The sequence below is a fragment of the Talpa occidentalis genome, unplaced genomic scaffold (assembly GCF_014898055.3).
Source record: "Talpa occidentalis isolate TD23 unplaced genomic scaffold, MPIMG_talOcc4v2.1 talOcc4.16, whole genome shotgun sequence".
NCBI lineage: Eukaryota > Metazoa > Chordata > Mammalia > Eulipotyphla > Talpidae > Talpa > Talpa occidentalis.
In genome coordinates, this window is record NW_023601653.1 from 25,585,291 (window position 1) to 25,609,239 (window position 23,949).

Sequence of the window (23,949 nt, forward strand, 5' to 3'; positions counted from 1 at the left end):
AGCTACTTAAGTTCCTGCCCAAGCCTCACATCCTCTCATTCTTTTCTGGTTGTGAATCTAAAACACACACACACACACACACACACACACACACACACTGCATACATATATTTTCAAAAACTAATGATTAAAAATTCTTACATGTGGATTTTGATGAATAACAATACCCCCAGGTTAGAAAAACTGTAAATTCATCTCAGTTCACCTTAACTATCTGATCCCAGTCTAGCCCACACCATAGTAAACAAGTGAACTATATTAACCATCTTTGTCTTCTAAGCATGAAGACTTTTACAAGCTGATAAACAAAAGAAAAACAGTAACCACTTCAGAAACACTTTTTTTTTCTGGTTTATCTAACATATTCAAAATAGAAGTACAATCAAAGCAATTACAAAGTAAGCAGAAGAAATGAATACACCAGAAACTAAACTTCCTAACTTGTTTGGAAGGAAGATCTACAGTGGAAAGGAGTTTGAAGACAGATATGGGTACAATGAAACTAAAATTGATTCTGTGTAACTAAAGCTTTTAGGGAAGTAAGCATTTATCTTGCTGAAATTAGATGAAAATAATCAGATATTTAATTTCTACTGATGGATACATAAATATACATAACATCAATGTGATGACAGTTATGTATGTGCTGAAGTTCATAACTGAAGACTAAGTATTTTGACTTAATTTGGGTAAGTTTGAATAAATCTAGGATCAGCAGTCTTATTTCAATGATTTCTCTGAACCCATTTAATAAAGCCAGGTAACACAGGCACTAATAATAATTTTTCTCTTGATTAAAACTTGTTTATTTTGGGCTAATCTCACTCCATTTTCTAATTACAAAAGGAGTGGGGAGGAGAGAGAGGGTACACACACAGATATAGACATGAACTCAAATGACTACTGAGAATAGAAGATACATAAGCAATAATGACACACATTTTACTCAGAAAGTCAATCTGGTGATTCTGGGATCCATATACTACTAATGATAAAAGTCAAGAAACATGTGGTATATAATTTTCCCACATCACAGAATCTTGTGGAAAGTTCTGGAAGAGGCCACATGGTTCTTCCTCTATTTACAAGCAGAAATGTGGTTTAACTGCTTCCCAGACAAATTATTATTAAGCCTGCCATTTTTTCTAACAAAACGACAGCCTCAATAATTTTCCCCTCACGAATCCCTTACATGGTCAAAACTGAATCTATTCTGTTTAACTTAATTTCATGGTCTCTTGTTTTAATTAGGGTTAAGAAATATCTTTCCCATCAGAAAACAACTGTAACTCAGAATATTTTCAGAACAGCCCAATGATTATTAATTTTTCCCCAGGTCCCAGTCTTAGTGTTTATTTCTACTTCTTAGCCACTCTCCCACCAACTCCCACTCCCACCCACCCCATCATCACATTTGCCATAAAAAGACTAATTATAATAAAGTAAAAATCAACAAGTAACTATAAACCAGAGACACAGTACAGGGAGGGGGATGAAGGGAGTAGGTTCAAAACAAGGGTGGTGGGAATTTTACGGGGACTCTAACCAAGATGAAAATGCACACATTGCACAAAATGTAAAAAATATATAAAATATGTAAAAAATATATAAAATAAAAAAGGTGTATTCCAAATTAAAAATAATATCATGTAAAACATGTGGATTCTGATAACACTGTAATACTCTGTTACAGTATGCTTGTTTCTTTGAATCCCATATTTCTCATTTTGATCTTGTGACATGTAATCATTGCTAAAGGACCCACATAGATAATATTGACTTTGATCTGAAAATAATGCTCGGAAATAATTTTAAGTGCTTGTAAAAAAGGTATAATGCACATATGCAATTTTCTATTGGATAATCTGATCCTTCAAACACACTCTCCTTTAATTCATATATACTTAGTGCACACAAAAATACATTTACTTAACATTATACATATTATAAATGATGAATACTATATCTAGCTTAAAGAGAGATGAATTGAAAGCAGTAGTAATCTATCAGTGATTTCACAACATCATTTAGGAGGATCACAAAATGCCTAATGGCATAAACACCATATCTCACAAAAATGTATCTGCACTGGCATTTATCATGTATCACACATTTATCACTATGAGTTCATATCAACTACTGCCTCCTGTGAGCCTCAGCACATTCAGCTATACACATGTCTTCAACCTCAAATTCTGCTATTCTTTCCACATCAGAAATAACCAACTATGATAGAAATAATTACTATATAAACTTAGGTTCCCTTCATACCCCAATTTTTCTTATCCTCTTTTCTCTTCCTCATCTACTTTTTTTTTTCTTCAGTTCCTTGAGAGAAAACAATCCTTTAATATATTTGATGTTGCCTTTAATCTCCTCTTTAGTGGGACACATTATTAGGCTAATATTTAAATATACACACATGCACACACATACCCCTCTAATGTGGCTTTAATATTTACATTTATAATTCACATTTAATACTATATAAAAACATATGTAATTTCTTTGCCTTGTCCTGTCTGATTCATTTACCTTTAAACCTATTTACAGAATAAGTTTATATTCTTTTCTCCCAATTCTCAATTCCTTAGCATCTTAAAAAGTTATGCCTGTATCATGTGAATGAAAATGAACTTTGGGCCTCCTCTGGTGGCGCAGCGGTTGAGCGCTGGGCTGCGAAGCTGCCTGTAGCCTCTGCAGCACTAGTTCGATCCCTGGCCACAGGCCAGGGTCCCACATGGTGCGACAGACCTCTCTTGCCGCGCCCGCTGGTCCCCTCAGCAGTGTACTTAGGTCCTTCTGCCTGTTCTGCTCCCCGCTCTGGCTCTGAAGAATTCTCTCACCCTCCTGCGCATCTGACTGTACCCAGTGCTTATATAAATAAATAAATAAATCTTAAAAAAAAAAGAAAAAGAACTTTTGGGGCCTCCCTGGTGGTGCAGGTGGTTGAGTGCTGCCGCACTGTGAAGCTGTCCGAAGCCTCTGCAGCGCAGGTTCGATCCCAGCTGGCCGGGGAGAAACCCACATGGTGCAGCAGACCTCTCCTGTCTCACCCGCTGCTCCCCTCAGCAGTGTATTTTGTCAGTCTGTCTGTTCTGTTCCCTACTCTGTCTCTGGTGAGTACTCTCCCCCTCCTGCATCTCTGGCCTCTATCCCAGCTCTTGTATACATAAATAAATAAATGTTAAAAAAAATTAAAAAAAAGAAAATTAACTTTTGGCAGTAGTAGTAAGTGTCCTCTTACTGCCTGAAGTCAATGGACTTTCATAGTCCTTGTTTTTCTGTACATTTTAGCAGCTGTGGAAACCGCTCATCAACACTGATTCAATCCATCATCTCATGTCTCCCCTATCCTACATTCCAAATGCAGAGATCAACAAGGGTTTGAAATTGATTCTCTCTGTATATACACTCCCCCCTTCAGTGATTGAAGCCACTCTTCTAGGGCCCTCCCCTTTCTGCAAATGACTCTAGCATCTCTATCTTTAACTGTGGCTTTTCCCCTAACTGCCTACTTGACAGGGATGTCTCACAGAAAACTGAAATATCCTACTTCTCACTCAGAATCTGTTCAATCCAAAACTAACACTTCCTCCTTGAAATAAACATAGCTCTCTAACTTTCCTATTTCTATTTAGAGTATTTCTTTTTTATCATGTTACCTAAATTCAAAATTTTGGAATACTCACCAGGTCAACTACTTCACCTACTCATATGCCATCAAATAATATACTGTTTATTTCCCTTGTGTGCTCTTTTCTACTCCACTGTATTTCTGTACTTGAGGCTCCAAAACCTTTTGTCTGTACTGTAACAATGACATCTTATTCGGTTTTGTCAAAGTTGCAACTCCCAACTCTGTTATCCCAAAGGCAACACACATTCTTCATTACATCATTTAACAGCCATCTTAAATTACTATTTTCATTATGTCAGCCTGCTTAACACAATTCTGGGACACAAACTCCTAATTCTTAGTATGATATTCAATGTCTTTCATGTGCCCTTAACTTAGTTTCCATTTCTTTTACTCTTCCTCTTTATACTCTAACCCTGGCAACATAAATCATTATCTGCTTATTTTTCACTGGGTATAGTTCATGCTTTCTGAGCTCTAAGTTCTTGTTTATGCATATGCCTCTACCCGCCAGAACTCTTTTTCCTCTTCCTGCTAAAATCTCTACCTATAAACATCCTATCATTTCAAGATACTCCATGCTTGCCAACTCTGACTCAATGCCTTATAGAATCAATCCAGCTGAAAGTAATTTCTTTCTCCTGTGCACTCTTCTAGCATTTAGCTTATATCGTTCACAAAACACTTCTTATATGGCATTATTTACTGTTGTGAAGTGTGAGGATTTGGATGATGTGTTCTCTCTTCCACCCACTTCCCACATTAGGTAGTGCATTTCTCAAGGTCAGGGCTAATATTTCATAACTTTGAAATCCTACTGCATTTGGCATGAAGTCTTCTTACTCAAAGCCGGAACTTGATAAAAATTAAGTTGAGTGAATTCAGACTAAAAATAATTACACAGCCCCTAAAAAACAAGATGCACAGAGCTGATTATTAGTAATTACACCTTTCTAAATCTAGAATTTACTAAAAGCCAAGGAAACAACAGGTGACTTTGGACTATGCGAATTTCCCATTTTGTACATTGAAAAAAATCTTTAAAATCCAGAAGTTAATGCAGAGTTAAGATTAATTCCACGGGATGAACAATTTTATTTAAATGTTCCCTGTAGGCCTCAAGTAAGCATTTTTTGATATGTAAAAAAGGGAGAGACCATTGTAAGAATGTTCTTTTTAAAGCAATTGTCTCAGAAAGAACAATTTTATTTATAAAAATGAAAAAAAAGTATAAGCAGTTAAAAAGACAATTTGGTAAATAATTTTCCTATTATAGAAATATATTTAATATAACATGATGCTTAATTTTAGAGCAGTTCCCCTGCAAATTCATGGAATTGAAAAATTTTGATAGTACCATTTTTGAAATAAATGCATTTCTCTAACCATTTCAGTAAATGATAATAGCCCTAATAAAGAGACTATATCAGACTCTAAATAACTTAAGAGCATATTGTGCCAGTCAATTAACATTTGTTATTTTAGCATTTTATCTCTCGAATTTTTTTTTTTTTTTTTTTTTGCATAGAACTGGGGGTAGGCAAGAGGTGGGGAGAGGGTAAGAAGATTCACAGAGACAGAGGGGAGAGCAGAACAGGTAGATACACTGCTGAGGCGAGCAACAGGTGAGACAGGAGAGATGTGCTGTGTTTTAAATGTGTTAGATCCCTGGCTGGGGATTAAACTCAGGCTGAACTCAGGCCAGGCATGGTGATAGCTCTGAGACTCAACCCCTAGGGCACCATAGAGGCCCTCTCCGGAATTCTTTTTATATAAAATAATCCAAAAAGTCAATTAACAAATTTAAAGAAAACTATATAGAAAACATGACATTTGAGAATAGAATAATAGAGAAATTCATTATGGGACAACTGTAGAGATGAAATTGGCATTTTAATAAGCGACAAATATGTCCCACAGATAATCAACAATCTTTTTAACATGATGGTAATAAGTGATGACACATAAGGTTGCAGACATATTTCTTTATATGATTTGACATGAGCACTTCTCAAATATCCAGAGTCCCCTGCATATGGCTACTAATCATTGTAGTTGAACATCTGAACAGATGAAAATGCTTTAAGAAAAATAAAAGCAAAATTGCTTTACCATGTAGACTAGAAAAATCTAAGACATAAAACTACTTCACTAGAGTAAGAAAGTGAAGTCTGCTGACTATGCTCTCATATAAGCAGGTAATTTAAATTTATTTAGTTAAATCATAGAAAAAAGAATGTTCTTATGAACAAAGGATATAAACAGCTATTAACAAGATGTTAGTGGGATGCCTAATGGGGATCAGATGATCACTGCTAATAAATCATTATGTGGGTGATTACCTAAGTAAGTCCCTAACTTTCACAATAAAAATTTATATGATTGCCAAGATTTGTATCTTATCAGTCTTACCACAGTGGCATATTACTTACCCAGATTATGTACAGAAAACCAAAACACAACGTGTAAAACAAATGAGGTAAAGATTACATCTGTTGATCCAGCAACTGTAACATCATTTACTTTACTTATTGTTAAATACGAACTTTGGACTCTATCCAAGTCCATTAAATACTTAATTTATTATTACCAGATAAGGGATGTATCATTTGAATAAATGCATTCTTTTTTTTTTTCCCCAAAGCAGCCTGCAACATATTTATAAAGAAACTTTTTGGGGCTTTAGGAAAAAAAAAAAGGCCTTGAGTTGGAGATTAAATATTGATTTTATGACTTGTCTAGTCACATAAACAATTTCATAAGTCAGCCTTAAAGCCTGTGGTGCCTCAGTGCCTTTTTTATTTTTTAGGTCAGGTCAGATAGCTCAGATAGCTCTTTTCTCACTAATTGATTATAATGAGCTAAAGAAGACCATTTGATCAACTGTAACAAAAATAAAAGTGACAATGAAGTGACTGATATTCAAGGTATAAAGGGTGAACTCAGCATCATCATTTATCATGTATTTTAGCAGCATTATATGAATCACGGTGAAGGGGAGAGAAAAAAGAAAAAACAGAAACAAAATACCATGATTCCTGTTTCTAATGAGGTTATAAGTTTAAGCACAAATTCAATCCTTTTTTTAGAAACACTATGCAAAGATGCCCAACTCTTTTGTGTCTCCTGCACACCTTCCAGGCACCTACTAACTCCTGTTTCCTGCTCCATTTTCCTCCAAAGTATTATCACTGTCTCATATAATATATACTTAACTTATTCACTGCTGTTTCATCTTCTCAGACTAGATTGTAAGATACTAATAGGTAATTAGTTTTCTTCACTTGGTACAGCCAAGTGAAGTGCTGACAGAATGCCAGCACTAAATAGGTACTTAGTAAATATTTACTGAATAAATCAATAAAAGGACCATTTTTATTCTGGTTTTCTCGACTTTCAACTTGCATTTCTCTCTTAAGATATATCTGCATTTTTTTCTCTTTTTTTTTTCTGCATTTTTTCCATCAATCTTTTCTCTTATGCACACAGTGGCCTGGGTTACGATATGATTCCACTTTTCAGCTGTGATACTAGATGAGTTTTGAATTTTTCTGAACTTCAATGGAATGAGGATCACAGAAGTATCTGTGAGTGGTTGTGAGAAATAAACGAGGGGATTAATATACTTTGGCACAATGCCTGACACCGAGGAAATGTTATATAACTTTTAGTTGTTATTGTCCTTGTCATTCCAAGCATTAAGCTACTTTCTTCTGTTGCAAACAGCTCACCAATTCTTGACGTAACTTATCATTATTGAAACTGGGATATTTAGATCCAGGGTTAAGGTTACATGTGGCTGAATCACCTGAGCAAAACGTATGTCCTCACTGTGCTCCTGCAGGACTGTACATACCATTGTGGAATCACCACACTTTTTTTTTTTTCAATTAGTTGATCATGCTCAGTCTCCTCTGCTCCATTGTGGGGTCTTTCAGAGTGTGCAATCTCTATCCTATCACGAAACAGGCACTCTGCAGATGTTTACCCACTGGATGAAATGAGACTGATCCCATTATTTGCAGTCATATCACACGTGCACTTTCATTACTGTTTCAAAATTGCATTTCTTAATAGACAGTGCAGACCTAGAAAGCACGGAGAGGTTTTAGTGTGGGAGAGGGGTACAGAGCAGGGTATACATGAGGATAAAAGAAATGACTGGAGTCCGTGATGTGTTGCCAATAAAAAAGTGCTCAGAAGACTGAAACAAAACCAGTTCTTATTTTCTCATAAATAGTGACTCTATTTCAATAGTAATGATCTAATTTATATCCATCTTGCTTGATGGAAGTGTGACTACCCAGGGAAAAATTCAAATCAAAACATATTTGATAAAGTTGAAAAGCACAGTTACTAGAAATGAAGGTTTTGGACAGGAAAGAGGCACACAGCTTGAGGTTTATTTATATGTAAGAATCAAAAAATATGAGGTTAGGAAGTTCTTAGACACTTAACACCACAGAAAACAAAACATAATAAACCAAAACTAATTTTAAAAGTCAGCCAAATGCAAAGTATTTAGAAATGCTAAAATGTATAGTTAACTAATAAAAATTTATGTTGTCTGACACAGAATAGAAAACAGCAATTTGTACCTCAGCAAAAAGAACAAAAGCTTGAGACTGAAAGAATTGATTGTTGAATTAGCCTTTTAGTGGGTATGCAGAGTAAGAGATCTGAGAGAAAACACCCAGCATCATGAGGTTTCTATGTCTAAAACTATCACAGGAGGTGAGTCCATGCCTTTGAGTTATGCATCTCATTAACAAAGTACTTACATTAGGCCTCAGCCTGGCTGCCAGATCATAATACTTTTCGGCTGCTTCGTTGAGGCTAGCCTGTCTGTTAAGAAGGAAAAAAATAAACAAATTATATATCATTTACTATAGAACTGTAGGTAAGTGAACAGAATAAAAATGCAACCAAATAATAATAATTTACAAAAATTACAATCATACCAATCAACAAGTTGCCTTAGCAGAAAAAGAGACTACTGAAATGTGAACGCATGTACTACACTTATCTTTAGCGTTAAGACATTATGAAGAACATTTCTAGTATCGCAACATAACTGTATTCAGTCACTATTTTTATTCTAAATTTACATGTCAAGAATTAGATACATTATTTTCCTTTTCTAAGATAATGCAGAAAATATGTTCAAGGTTATGATTTTGATTCCCAAGCCTCAAATGATGTCCCAGAATAACCTTCTTACAAATAAATTTAAAAGTGATCATTACTTGCTTTTGTTTTATGAAAACAGTGAACTTTTGAAGGCTTTAAAAATAAAAAACCCAACTTGTATCTATTGAAGGGGAACAGAATGTTCCACCACCAAACTTGCCACTTTGGCATTTGGATCTGAAAGAAATAAGAGACCCTACAGATAAGCTTTTAACCTCTTCCATAACTGCCTAAAATAATTTAGAAAGAAGGCCTGTACCAGGAAAAGAACTATTATCCAGACACAGCTCTTTCAGGGCATTTATTTGGCAAACATTTGCTCTTCTCCTCATTCTCTGAACTTCCTTTTTCCCCTTTGAAATCTCAAATGCGTATCTCTTTCATGGCTCAGTATAGGGTTTAAGCCTCAAATTCAAGACTTCCTTTGGATCTCATAGCTGTGTGTGGCTCCCTTTGATACAAAATCAATTTTTCTTGTCTCTTATTAATCTCTTCATCATGTATAGGAGTATGGGGAAGGGGGGTAGAGGGAAAACGATTTTTCCTCCCTTACACTACCTAGAAAGTGACTATATTTGTGATTTGGGATGTAGGGGTGTGCAACCTTCTTTCTTCTTGCTTAATGGACAACAGGTTAGGCATATGACATAGCTTAGGCCAAATGGATGTTGTCACTTAGAACTTTCATTCCTGACTGATAGCAAGATGAAGGGGTGGCTTGAATTCACTCACTATAGTGGAAGCAATGTATGTCCTGGTCAGATTCCTGCAGTGAAGAACTGCTCCTGAATGTGCTGCTTCTTGACCTCTGGGGCAGCTAGTTTCCTGCTGATTCAAACTATGTCTTCTAGCTCATAGTGAATTCTACAGCCTTCAAATAGCGTTAGTTCCTTTTCATTACCACCAAATATCATGAGTTCCCCATTTGACTTATACAAATAAGATATACACTGAATTTTTTAATTTGTGTTTTGTCTATTCTTGTGAGTCACAGAGCACCAAGATGCTACCAATTGGTTAACATAAGAAATCAAATGTCCTGAGTAGGCCCAGCCAATTAGTCTTTGAAACACAGTGTATTTTTTGAATAGACCATGCTACTTCAGAAAATCTTCGAAAATTATAGGTATTAGAAGCTAGAAATCCTTACATATGGAGCTGTAATATGATGACAATGTTTGAGGGACACAGAAGAAATGCTATAAGAAAAAGTCAAACTAAACTTTTGTGTACAGAGCAATAACTAAGATATAAACAATAGCAGTGAACGGCTTGGGCATCCGCAGTTTAAACTGAGTAGTTTTTCCTTGAAATTGTTAAGAAGCATTTGAGTTGAGAAGATGGCAGAGAGGTCAGGGATAAAAAGGAGAAACAAAAATTAATTTTCTCAATTAGAAGTCACATTCAGGTTTTAAAAGAGAAGGCTAACTAGCCATACCTATAAAATTGAATTTGCACTTTGGTCGAGTCAAATAAAAACTATAAAGACATACCCCATGCAACTATATAAATTATAGGAATAACTGAAGATAACATCTCTCTAGAGAACAGGACATATTTTTCTAATTTCTAAAGGAAAAATAATTAGAAACACTGTTATTTTTAATGGGGTTATAGAGAAAGTAAAAGCCCTTGACCTAAGGACCTACTGGACTCATGACATGTTACAACGTGTCATTGCAATTTATATTCTCATAAATGTTGAATTTCAATTTCAATATGTCAAGAAAAATACCATAGTCTGGTATGAAACAGTAAAAATTCCCATGCTAGGGTATTTAATGAAGGTTCCCTCCACCAAATTATAGGATCACTTTGGTTCAGATTCATTTGGAAATCTGATCCAAAATTCATTAGGTCATGCCCTGGAAAGGTTTTCTCCAGAGGAAAATAAAAGGCACGGAGGTAGGAAATTAGAGTAATTTAATACTACAAAGAAGTAAGTTACTTTGAAGTGAAATCAACCAATAGATGTTTAACATGGATAGTATAGCTACCATTATTATTTATATTTATGGGCATTCGAATTCATGAGGTGGATGAGGATCAAAAGAGAAACTGAGAAATTCACTAACAGAAATGCCTTTACAATAATAAGATCAACACAATTAAAAAGAGTTTGTTCCTCAAAAAGGTTATTAGATTTTAAATTCTTCATTGTCTACAGTGATTCAAACCCCAATGGAAACATATAGAAAATTGCTGCTTAAGCTAGAAACAGAATTGATGATATTCTAATGAAGTTAGAAGAAATGATTACATTTTTCCAATAACTGTGAAAATTAATTTTCACTCTAGAACTTTGCTTCTAATAGTAAATTGTCTTTGCTACTAATCAGCAGGCATTTACATGGAAAATGGTAGGGGAAAGAGTATGACAGTCACACCTATTGAATATTTATTTATTTATTTTAAGATTTATTTATTTATACAAGCACTGGGGTATAGGCCAGAGGCATGGGAGGGTGAGAGAATCCACCAGAGACAGAGCAGAGAGTAGAACAGGCAGAGGACCAAAACACACTGCTGAGGGGAGCAGCGGGCGAGACAGGAGAGGTCTGCCGCACCATGTGGGACTCTCCCTGGCCGGTCAGGAATCGAACTGTGGCGTGGAGGCTACAGACAGCGTCACAGCGCTGTGCTCAACCCGCTGCACCACCGGGGTGGCACTGAATGTTCATTTAGATCCTTGTTTTATTCTCTAAAATAGAGAAAAAGCGAGCTCCTAAGGAACTGTTCAATATCCATACACTCCCCTCTGAAGAAACATGCTGGGAGTGCTTAATAAATCTTAACTGCATTGATGATTGAATCATTAATCTACATTTGAAAACTGAGGAAATTTGCAATATTCTGCCAGTTTCTTAGGGAATTCTACTAAATACTGTGAAGAACCCCCAAATAACAGATCTTGTTAGAATTTGATTACGTGACTCAATTTCCCAGGACTGTTAGACTTAAACTATTTAAAGAAGCTGACAAAATTACTATATCCTTTCATTCTTCACTATTTCTTTTCTGGAACAGAAAACTTCTACCTATGTATGTTTTATAAAGTACCAAGAATTTATTATTCCATGTTCTAGTTACACCACCACTATGACCACTCTGACATAATTGCTATTATTAACTGCGTGGTAAAGACAATTAAAATAAGGCTAGGCTTTGAAAAATATATCACTTCCCTAAGTTCATACCGCTAGTAAGCAGTTGAGTTGGGACTCTACAGTCAAACATCTGATCAAGGATCATGGTTAAAGAAGTGGCAAGATGGTAGTAGAGTGGATTCGCCTCCTCCATATTCTCGTAGTTTGATTGCATAGAGAACAAGGTCAGTAGCCCCTGAAGGAAAAACTGACAATTATAGAACATAGTGGAGACAATTTTAAGAGCAGCGGGTTCCCAGCAGAGCACTGGAATGGGCCAAGCAGGCCTCCTGGAAGACATGGGACCTGTCAGCATGCAGCATGACCTACAAGAGGTCATGTTGTGATAGGGCCCTGGTAGGCCCCAGCAGGCAGTGGTGCTGGACTTGCAAGCAGTCTAAACATGGCAGGCCCTGCCAACAGGTACAGGAACACAGCAACAACAATGGCAGGTTTTGGTCCCCAATGGCAGTGGCTCTTGTACCAGCAAGTCAGAGGGACACTGGTCAGAGAGACAATTCTGTGAATAGGAATGGAACATGACTATGCTCTGGCCAGTGGAGACCAGTGTAAATCAGTGCTGTGGAGACCAGAGAAGACTTGAACAGGATATGTGCTACATCAGACAGGAGAAGAAAGGAAACTGGGGTTGTGGTTTGGAGCAGGGGATAACATTGGTAGGGCTACTGGCTCAGTCAAAGACCCTGGGGAGGTGACAGCATAGGATGCATGGAGGAGAAACATTTGTGGAAGAACTGGGGAATTCCAGACAGGCTTGTGCATGGTAAAGCTAACAGCAGAGCAGGCATTCAGATCTTCCCATGCCCTAAGACTGAAGTTTACCTTATGTGGCACAGCGAGAGCACAGGGACTGCTGAATCTCTCATCCCAAATCCCAGAGAGGAGAGCTAGCTGGGGCGATACAAAGATAAGCCAGTTCTACCCCAAATATTCATATCAACATCTGGACTCCTCAAAACTACAAAAAAGATCTGAGGAAATGTAGATGCCAGCAAAGGCCAAACACACACACGCATGTGTAAATAAAATGAAACAAAGCACAACTTGCAGAAGAAGTATAATAGTTTAAGCCTGTAAGTTGCTGCTAACGATATTAAAATAATAAGTAGGGAGACTTTAAAATAGTAAAATAGGCAGAAAAATTGTAACAGGTGAAAATAGTCAACCTCAAAAAAGTATGACATAGCAAGTATCAACAAATTTATAGCAAGTACCTTCTCTGATCACAATGATTAAAACTAGAAATCAACCACAAAAATGAATCACCAAAATGAAATGTTGGGAGAGAATCTGATTAAAAGAATAATTTGCAATTACCTACATTTCTATGTACCCTGTGAGAATGATAAAAATTAAACACTGCTTAATTTAAAATTACTTTCCTGAAATTATAAAGAATAAAAACACCAGTGGTATTTAGAAGACTCTCTTTACAATTACCAATAGTTGTGAGTTTTCAATTTTGAATAAAAAAATTAATATGAATAACAACCACCAGTTGACTCATACAAAAGATAATATTTATTAAAGCCTTGGTGATTATTCTCATGAAAAACTTATTAGCAATATTTTTTTTTTACTAGAGAGATGTTTGTTCCCATATCAGAAAAACAGAATAAAATTGAAGTTGTTTTCCTAGGTTTTTGCCAACTGCTAAACTGACACTTAGCTTTAAGGTACTCAAAGCAGCACTAAATTTTAATTTTGGTTGATAAGTTGTATAGTGGGAATAAAAGTAGAACTGAAATAAATGAGGACATAAAAATGTATGGAAAATCTTAAAATAGCTAAACCAGAGTCACACATATGTAAAAACAATGAAGCAGAAAAGATCCTTACAATTTTCTAGAATAAATCATGTGCCAAACCTTAAATGAAAACTTATCTATCCAGACACAAAAATTTGCTTTATGACCTGTAGGTACCTCTAACTCAATCCAAATATAGAGAGGATGGAGAGATAAAGCAGATATAGAGCAATAACAGAGGAAGAGACTATGCTGATAGTATAGTTCTACAACAGATTCCTCTTAGCTAGACATTTCTTGATACTTCAGTAGAGTCTGAGCCTATCCTTTCATCGTCTCAAGTCTTTCAGAGGCCGCTGAGCACAGAATAAAGCTTTTATCTAGAAAGATTATATAACAATACATATTTGACAAGTTAAAAATGAGTAAGCAAGTATTGCCAAGGCCAACTGTAATATTCACAAACAGTAAGTTACTATTTATGTTCAAGGTATCATGGTTTTGGTGAGGAGAAGGTGTTGGGAGGTGTGAAGAGAGAAATGGCAAGGTAGGACCTGCTAGTGGGGGTGGTCCAAGAATCAGTATCTTCACCATCAATCACCTGGGGCTTGTTAGAAGTGTGAAATCCCAGGCACTATCCAAACATATTAATTTTACTAAAAATACTGGTTTTAACAAGATCCCCAAGTGATTCACACTCACACTGAGGTTGGAAGATGTTTCCCTTTAACCTTATCTACCACTTCTCTTTTTAAAACACCTCTCAGCCATTACAATCTACTTGACCAAAAGTTGGCAGTCAAATACAAATAGCACTTAGAAAACTGAATGGCATTTTGAGTGGTCTTTGGTAATTTGAAGATGTTAAAGAGGGCAGTGGGGCCTTCCTGTTGGCGCAGCGGTTGAGCGCTGGGTTGTGAAGCTGCCCGCAGCCTCTGCAGCGCCGGTTCAATCCCTGGCCACCAGGTGAGGGTCCCACATGGCGCTCAGACCTCTCCTGCCGCCCGCTGCTCCCCTCAGCAGTGTACTTCGTCAGTCTGCCTGTTCTACTCCCCGCTCTGGCTCTGGTGAATTCTTTCACCCTCTCGCACTTCTGACTATACACAGTGATTGTATAAATAAATAAATAAATCTAAAAAAAAAAAAGAGGGCAGTATTTGGTCATGGTCACACACACTCTCTCTCTCTCACACACACACACACACACACACACACGATACCGACATTCACACGCTCCTTCGATCTGCTTTGAGAAAATAATCTAATGTTTTTCCTTTCTCTCTTGAAAAAGTCAATTTTATGTCACTTCTGGTAAAGGTATAAAGAAATTAAGTATCTAAATTCTATACTTTCAAAATATTTAATGATTAATATTATGCTTATTATGGAATTTAAAAAATAATTCTTTCTCATACATTCATTCACTCTGCTCTCTTAAAACTACAAGCACTGGAACTATCTACTTCATATTATGTATACTTACAAATAACATGATGACAGAAATAAAATGCAAAATACAGTAGCAGGCAGACAGAAGATATATGAATACTTTTGCTTGTTCCTCCTCTATCCTATAAGTGCATTAAAAGACAAAGACACACAGGCCTCCCCGGTGGCGCAGAGGTTGAGCGCTGGGCTATGAAGCTGCCCACAGCCTCTGCAGTGCCGGTTCAATCCCCGGCCACCAGCGAGGGTCCCACATGGCACGCAGACCTCTCCTGCTGCGCCTGCTGCTCCCCTCAGCAGTGTATTTCATCAGTCTGCCTGTTCTGTTTCTGGCTCTGGTGAATTCTCTCACCCTCCTGCGCTTCTGATTGTACCCAGTGCTAGTATAAATAAATAAATCTTTTTAAAAAAGACAAAGACACACACACACACACACACACACACACACGCTTGTGCACTAGACCTCCTGTCAGGTATCAAATATCTTCATGCTCTTTCTAGCTTCCAGTTCTGGGAGGACATTAAATAAATCCGTTGATACAAAGCGCTTCTAATAAAATAATTGAATGCTTTCCTCTCACAACTCTATAGACATAACTACTGAGTTCTAGTGTTTTAAGTTCCTTTGATATTTTCCTTTGATGATAAGCAATCTTCTTTTTTTTAATGCTCTTATCTGGAAGCATCCAGTACTTTTTCCATTTTATTTTAAGTACTAAAAAAGGTGAACACTTACAGTCAATATTCATTACATGAGGTCACTCAACATCCCTAATCATCCTCCCTATAAACATACTGGCTAATTAGCCACCATGTGACCCCCCCCCCCACCTTCCCAAATGAGGCAGAAGTCAGAAATATCCTCATTTTTTTGTCCTTTACTTTCTTTGAGCTAAGGTTTCAGGAGGTGACTCAGGTTCCACCAATAAGATACAAACTGAAGAGAATCAAAGTAAGCATAATGGCAGGCAGCTGTGCCCAGGAGAAAACTGCTCCAATAAATGTGTCCTTGCTCTGCTTGGATCCCAAGGGTGGTGATAGGAGATCCTGGTAAAAGCTGCTGAACGCCAAGGAAAGCTAAGTGGTTGAGTATTATTTCTGACTGCGTAGAGCAGAGCTCTCAAGATTTACATTTTAATGTAAATATCTCTGCCAGATGAGGTTCCTTTACTTGGTTTGTCATTCTTAACTGAACTGCCAAAGTGAAATCATGTATTTCAGAATTCTCTATTTGCTTATTCTACAGAAAAAGATTTTCATCCATTATTGAGAGTTGAAGTTGGTTTGTTAGAAATTTCTCAAATTTCAGTCCTCAGAAAGGTCCCCAAAAGATAAAGATTTACCCCGTGATGACTGGCCCAAAGTCTTCACCTCTTTACCTCTTCCAATTAAGTGACCTAGATGGAATCTCTCTCAATCTCTCTCTCTCAGTTGAAAAGAGCAATTTCTTCCTCAATACATTCTTTGGGTTATATCATTGAGAATAAGCCAAGAAAAAGGAAGTTAAATAAGTGTGTTCAAACCATATCTTGAACTATAACATTTTCCTAAATTATGATTTGAGATATTAGATTAACCATTAATCTAGCTAACCAAGCTACAACCAGGAAGGCACCCACCTGGTCACCAAACCTTGCCAATTGCTCTCTAAAATATTTAACTAAAGAACAGAGCTCTTGACGGAAGAATTAATATCAAAATCAATTTGTAACAATTTGGCTACCTCAAGGGAAATGTTATATGTAACTTTAAATAAGCAAAACCTTGATAGGTAACTATTTTGTTAAGACTGAATTCAAGGGAAAACCAAAAACCTTTTTTATTCCTTTCAGCAAAGTCCTAAATGTTCTTGATTAATAAGGAAAGGAGTTGGTATTCAGCTTGCACAGTAAGCACTTAAGAGATACTTAAATATGACAGAGCCAAAAAACAGAAAAATGAAGTAAAAACATTCTTGGGGACTGCCACCGAGTTGAGGATATGGCGAGACTGCTGTGGTCATACTTGCAAACAATGTAGGAAAGCGCTGACTGACTGCCACTTAATGAGGAATGCAGACCATAGAAAGCCAGAGAGAGTACTGAAAAATAAATCCTTAAGATTTCCACATCACCAATGTATAACAAAAACTTTCCACTGGTTTCTAGTACTATGGTAACTAAGAAAAAGTTACAATAAATTTAACAAGGACAGCTTTGTACTATTCTTGTACTGGGTTTCCACTGGTAGACCTTGAATTTCTGATACTGATTTAACATGTACCACAATGACCTGTGGGTAAGTATCTATTATGATTAACACGGATTAGTCTGTACAAACTTGTGCATTCCCATGTTTGCAAATGGTTCACTATGCCTAAAAGCATAGTGTATTATTCCTGAAAAACATAGTCCTCCCCCTATAAGGCACCCAACATGATCATACAAGTTAAGGTGTCCTTAAAAATTATCCTTACCTTCAGTGTTCTTGCATATTGGCTACAGATTATTTCTACAGTATTGCTCTCAAACACGTTTTAAATAAGAACTTTTTAAAAGTCCAGTAGGAAGTTACTAAGATACAGTTATTATAACAACTGTCTCAAATTGTAAGTCCCAAGTAACCTACAAAACTTTCTTTAAATAGTTCCTGGGACTCCCTGGTGGTACAGGGGTTAACTTCTCAGCACTATCAAATTAGCCAGCCACTGTGGCATGAGTTCGATTCCCAGCCTGGAAGCTAACCCACATATGGCGCAGCAGACCTCTCCTGTCTCACCTGCAGCTCTCCTCAGCAGTGTATCTCAGTAGATCCATCTGTTCTGCTCCTTTCTCTTGTCTCTGGTGAATTTTCTCACCCCCCACACCTCTGGCCTATACCCCAGTTCTTGTATGGATAAATAAATAAAAATAAATCTTTTAAAAATAAGAATATTTGTTCCTGAGGCACAAGGGCAAGTGGGGTTATGTGGCTATAAAAAGACAAAATGAAGGAAGTTTGGGGTGGTTGAAAACAATGCATTTAAACTATGGATACACAAACCTAAATGTATGATAAAACTGTATAAAACCAAATATACACACACATACACACATACACAGAAAGACAAATAAAACTGGGAAAACTTAATATGATCAGTAGATTGTACCAGTATCAGTATCCTAGTGTAGTTCTATAAGATATTACCATTGGGGAAGCAGGGGAAATGGTACAGGGAATCCTCGTGTTATTTTTTTTAAAATTGTATGTGAGTCTACAATGATCTCAAAAGAGTTTAAAACTATAATTTCTCTATTTTTTTCAAAAGTTCATGCTTTACTATGTAAACCAATTCCCCTGTTAATTTTCTTCTGTTGTAAAAGCAACATACATAATTACACACCTCTCACTAGAAACCAGAAAGGAGTCTGGTATGTGCCTGTTCTCCTGATAAAGTAGTTAGATGGACATTTAATATAATGAAATTCAAAGGAGTATGGAAAAAGGAATATAGATATTGATAATAGAACAAATAATGCATTTTAAACTATGATAAAAATCATTTTTTTTAAAGATCCTTCTTTAGTCTATAATACCATTTATGGATTCAGTGACAATCTTTATATTCACAACAAAAACTGTTGATATGGCTTTTAATTGTTTTGCTATTATTGTAATTTGCCTTTGTAAATATCTTTCTGAAAACTAAAGTAGTAATGGTCTAAAAATATAGCTTCAATGAATAGCAGTAGTGCTAATCACAAGGACATTTAGAAAAAAATTGTTAAGTATATTTGTATTTGATAGTTCTCTCCACTATAGAAAATTAAAGTGCATACAAACACCATATTTAATAAATATAAAAACATAAATAAGGAGATGCATTTAACTAAGTAACATAATGTTCTGTTTGGAGACTTTTAATTAGTTATTAATTTAAATTTTGCAATTTTCTTTTTGTATTTTATAGCCAATAGCTTTTGAAATGAAGGGAAGGGGGGTATCTCAATAATTTTCAGAGAATTTTGAAGTCTCATATGCCCTAGATATTGCATATCTAAATTACAATGACTAAAATAGACCTGAGTTGTTTGAGAATGATTAAGCACAATAATTCACTTTAAGAAGGTAGAATGATATGGTGTGATTAGAGACTTAGTATATTTAATTGCTTTCCAAAAAGCCAAGGAATTGGTCTTTCAAGGTATAGCAGAAAAAACTAACCTCAGCATGTGGGCAGCATTGAAGACCACATCAAACTCCGTGCTGTCCAGTTCAGCTGCTTTTTTTGCCATCTCAGCTGCTTCTATGAGGCGAGCTTCTTCCAGAAGAAATTGGCCTGTAAGTTTGAAAACAAGTAAACTTCAACTTGGAAAATAATAACCCAACCAAAACAATAAAACTGTTACAAAGAAAAATAAAAGAGCAAAGGTAAAGATGCTATGAAACTAAGATTTATCTACACTCATCATCAAGCTATAGTTTATATGTCTTTCCTTTAATTGCAAGACAGTAGCAGGACTTCTATCTGCACATTAAAAGGCAAAACAAACACCTCTACAGACTACTGAAGCAGCAAATAAAATTAAAAATGTAATAGATATTAAATATATGAGTTGAGTTGATTTTAATTAGTGGTCCTTTAAAAGTGTTCTCTCTCGATATATACAAACAAGAATCCATAGTGAATTATTTATTTCTCATATTTAAGTAACATTAAATTTTTGAAATTTAATCAGATTGACTAATAAACAGTAAATCCTAAATTCAGATTCATGAGATTACTTTCAGGTCACCTTAAGGTTAGAACCACAAAACTCTTTGAAACAGTCTCTCAAGAATTATACGCAATCCAAAAGACATCTTGTAAAGTTAAAGAAAACAAAAGTTGGGCCCAATTTTAAGGCTGTGAAATGCAAACCAAGAGGACAGACTGCATTTTTATAACTAGGGTTTTATTTACAGCAAAAGCAATGATGTTGAGTATTATCTCAAATGTATATTCAAATGAAAACCAGATCAAGGGATAACAGAGATTGCTGAAACCATGCAAGCAACTGCTGGGCTAGTAGAGTTGTGGTTTAATGAATATTTCTTCTACTTTGGGTTTCCTGCTTGTTCAAGACCTTGACAACACTAAAATAGTCACAAAAATGATTCACAAATCCTGAGCTACACACAAAACAGAAAAAAAATTTAAAGGGGTAAATCCTCTCTAGCAGCTGTTGAAAGAGCCTATTATAGAATGTTTAATTAATATTACAAATTGTCATCTAACACATAATACAGGGGGATATGTCTGCTTTAAGATTTATAATAAACCTCAGCCTCTGCTTATATTTAAGCATTTCTAAACTTCAGCTGGTAAAGAAGAGTGAGAAAAAAGTGTAGGATGTCAGGTCTTGCACAAGGGCAAAGCCTTCAAACTTTGTCAATTGCAGACACATCTTTAATCTTCAACAACCACAAAAGAGAAATAACATTAAGCAATTGTATAAAATTAATTGTAATTTTAATTATAATTTTAAAATGCTTCATTGCTTTAAGTGAGGTTTGCCGTGTTACATGCACTTTATAAACAGCTTGCAAAGTTCCCAAACTGCATGAAACACAATTTTTAGTGTTGTAAATAGTGGCAAAAAATTCCCATATGACCACTTTATAACAATAAAATTCACTGAATATATTAACATTCAGAAAAACAATATCACAACACATTAGTTGGGTATTTGCATAATTCTCCCTATTCTGTTCTCAACAGGCCATATATCTCAATAGTGCAGGGCTAGTGTTCTGCTATGATAAAGGCATAAAATATTATGGAGTATACATTGTGTGGTAGCTTTATATAAGTGGATTTGAAAATCTGGGCCCAAGCTGAAAGTAAATTATTATACTGCCATGTCATGCAATGATTGTTTTTAAAAATATAGTCCACAATTAATGAAAAATAGAGCAATATGCATTTTAAATACCTACAGCCAACATCTAAGGAAACAAATGCCAGGTTTTTTGTTTTTTTTTTTAAGTATCCATCCAAGGAACCTAAATTGATATGTTACTGGGGAATAATAAATCTCAAAATTTGCTATTACTCCAGGAAGATCTTATCTCAAATCACTCCTTTTCTATCTGCTTCATCTATTATTTTCCCTCCAAACACAGGTTCTAGATTCTATGAGCTTCTTCCACTTCCCTTAATGTACCCTGTCTCTTCACATCCTTATTTATCTTAAAATCATCTAAATTTTCTCTACTTGGTTCCACTCCAATCTCCAGTCCTGTCTTACCAAGCTATTTTGAGTGGACATCTTTCATTTTTTTCCCCTGAAACATTTCCTTCTCAGTGAGTCCTTTTTTTGACTACTTTCCAAGTGTTAGAATTGCTTACAATTTAAATTCACTATAATATAATTTAACTGAACTAGAACACTTCAAAAAGTAAACAGGGAATGGTAATATAAATTATGCTGGAAAGGGGGCATGTAAGAATTATCCCAATACAGCCATCTTGTTATAGCATTAAGTGTCAAGATTTCATCTTTGACAGTGTTGAGAGGAAAACTGTTTTATACAGTAAAGCATTTATATCATCGCTAGGAAAAATGATCCAAATTAGTAAGTTGACCACAGGTGCTCTTCATTGAAGAATATGAAAGTCTACTGTTGAGTCCACCAAGACTGAGGTATAACCCCAGGCTTGGCCAGTAGAAGAAGTTACAGGGGCTCAGAGATTGAGGGTCTTAGACCATAAGATAGAGCCAGGACACTGTGAAATGGAGAGGATGGTTAGGAAAAGAAAGTGAGAAAACTTGGAAAAGGCAAGCAGTTCAGGGATACATCCATCTTGGTTGATTCTACAAGGCCTGAAAATGTTAGTTTTCTCAGGCTCAAGTGCACATTAGAATCACCTGGAAGATTTGATAAAATAGGGAGCCAGAAAATAACCCCAGAATTGCATATTTAGTGGGTCTGGAGTTGAATCTGGAATAGACATTTTCAAGAAGTTCCCAGCGGATGCTGCTGCTGCTGCTGCTGCTAATCCAGTATCCACAGCTTTAAGAACCAGATTTTATGGGAAGAACAGAATAAATATTTTGCACCATAGAATCTAAAATCTACTAGTTAGACTGAGCTCTTTTGGCTAATCAACTGCATGTGTCACATGCCTTTCTCTATATATTATGAACATAATGATCAGGTTACAGATATATGTGTAGCAAAAAAGACATACTTACTAAATAGAAGCTTACTGTTCAAAACTCTTAAAATGAGATTTAAGAGTTTCATCCCTCACACATAGAATATATTTTTGAGAAATCACTTCTCTTTCACACAGAGTAGACAAACATATTCTTTGTTTGGTAATTGAGTAGAATTTTAAATAAAGAATCCACAAAAATCTTAAGTAAAATATATTTTGTTCTCATGTGTATTGTGCTACCACACTAAATCATTACTTCTCTGGTTTGTAATTTGTCTTACCAAAGTTAATTATCATCTTATTTGTCTCCAAAAGAAGAAAAAAGAAAAAAGTGAGATGAGAAACTGTTCAGAAAAAAAGTCACTTCAATAAGGAAAAATACAAGAGACTACAAAAAAAGTAAGTGTTCTCTAGAGCTCCATATACAAACTGTTAACTCTCCCCACAGGCTTAAAAAGGGAGTGGGGAACACAGTTGACAGTTCTGGATCAAATGTTTCAGCATTAGACTCGGACCATGTCTTCTCTGGGCAATCCTCTAACTGAACCATTTAAACTACTTGGTAGACTTTTACCAGCATTTCAATATGAGAAGCAAGTGAAGATCAATCCTTCATTAATTCCAGGATTTAAAAGCTGTCTGAAAGGTAGAAATCCATAAAAATTTAAGCTGGCCTTAAGCCATAAGCTCAAATACTGCTTTGTAAAAAGTTCTACATATAAACTTCCGAGATTACTTGGGTCTGGCATTTCTTACTAAAATACCATGAAAAATTCACTCGTACATTCAGAGCAACTAAATTAAGGAACTAAAACAATCTGTAGTAGGTGTCATGATACAATTCTCTTTAGGAAAAATCATTCATACACAGCTTTAAGAAACGTTCTCAGGCAAATGAAAATCTTATTTTTAAAATAACAAGTGGAACACAGTATTTGTATTAAACTAGTTTCTCTTGGTAGATGACATCAAATCATTAAAATATATACAGAATCATCTAACTTCCATTGTCATCACCCTGTTGCAAATCAGTATCTCATCCTGGATTCAGCAATGACTTTTTAACTGTTCTGGATATTTCTGCTCTTGATCCTAGAGGCTATTCTCAACACAGCAATCAGAGTGGACATGTTAAAATGAAAGTCCATGTTGGACTATGGGTGCTTTGGTGATGGGAGTATTATGGCAACATCACCAAAGAGGGAGGGATCTTATTTATATTTCCAAAATGCAAAAATCAACATCACATCAACTAAAAAAAAAAAAGTTCAAAAAATGAAAGTCAGATTGTCATTTGACAGCTGATCCAGGAAAAGCCAAATTCCTTACAAATGACTACACAGATTGAAAGGATGAAGTGACCACCACTCCCTCTCTTCCCACCCCCAACACCCTCTCTCTATTCTCTAATCTCATCTCCTTTGTCTCCTATACTCTCCCTTTTTGTCACATATTCAGCCTACATTGGCCTGTTGCTATTGGTTTAACACATTGGAGAAACAAAGACTCCACTTCAGTCTTCTGATTTTTCATCCCCTCCATCTGGAATGTTCTTTTCCCAGATACCACAATGGCTCACTATCTACTTCTTGGTAC

At 35.8% G+C, this 23,949-nt stretch overlaps 1 protein-coding gene across 4 annotated transcripts in view; it reads right to left on the reverse strand.

Annotated features, from left to right (window-relative positions):
* TMTC2 (transmembrane O-mannosyltransferase targeting cadherins 2) overlaps window positions 1–23,949 on the reverse strand; it is a 382,782-nt gene that overhangs the window by 42,026 nt on the left and 316,807 nt on the right. For all 4 annotated transcript variants that reach the window (XM_054696178.1, XM_054696179.1, XM_054696180.1 and 1 more), the window contains exons 10-11: window positions 19,374–19,488; window positions 8,422–8,485 (exon numbers count right to left, since the gene is read on the reverse strand). In XM_054696178.1, the coding sequence (XP_054552153.1) occupies window positions 8,422–8,485; window positions 19,374–19,488 (179 nt within the window). The remainder of the gene's footprint in view (window positions 1–8,421; window positions 8,486–19,373; window positions 19,489–23,949) is intronic.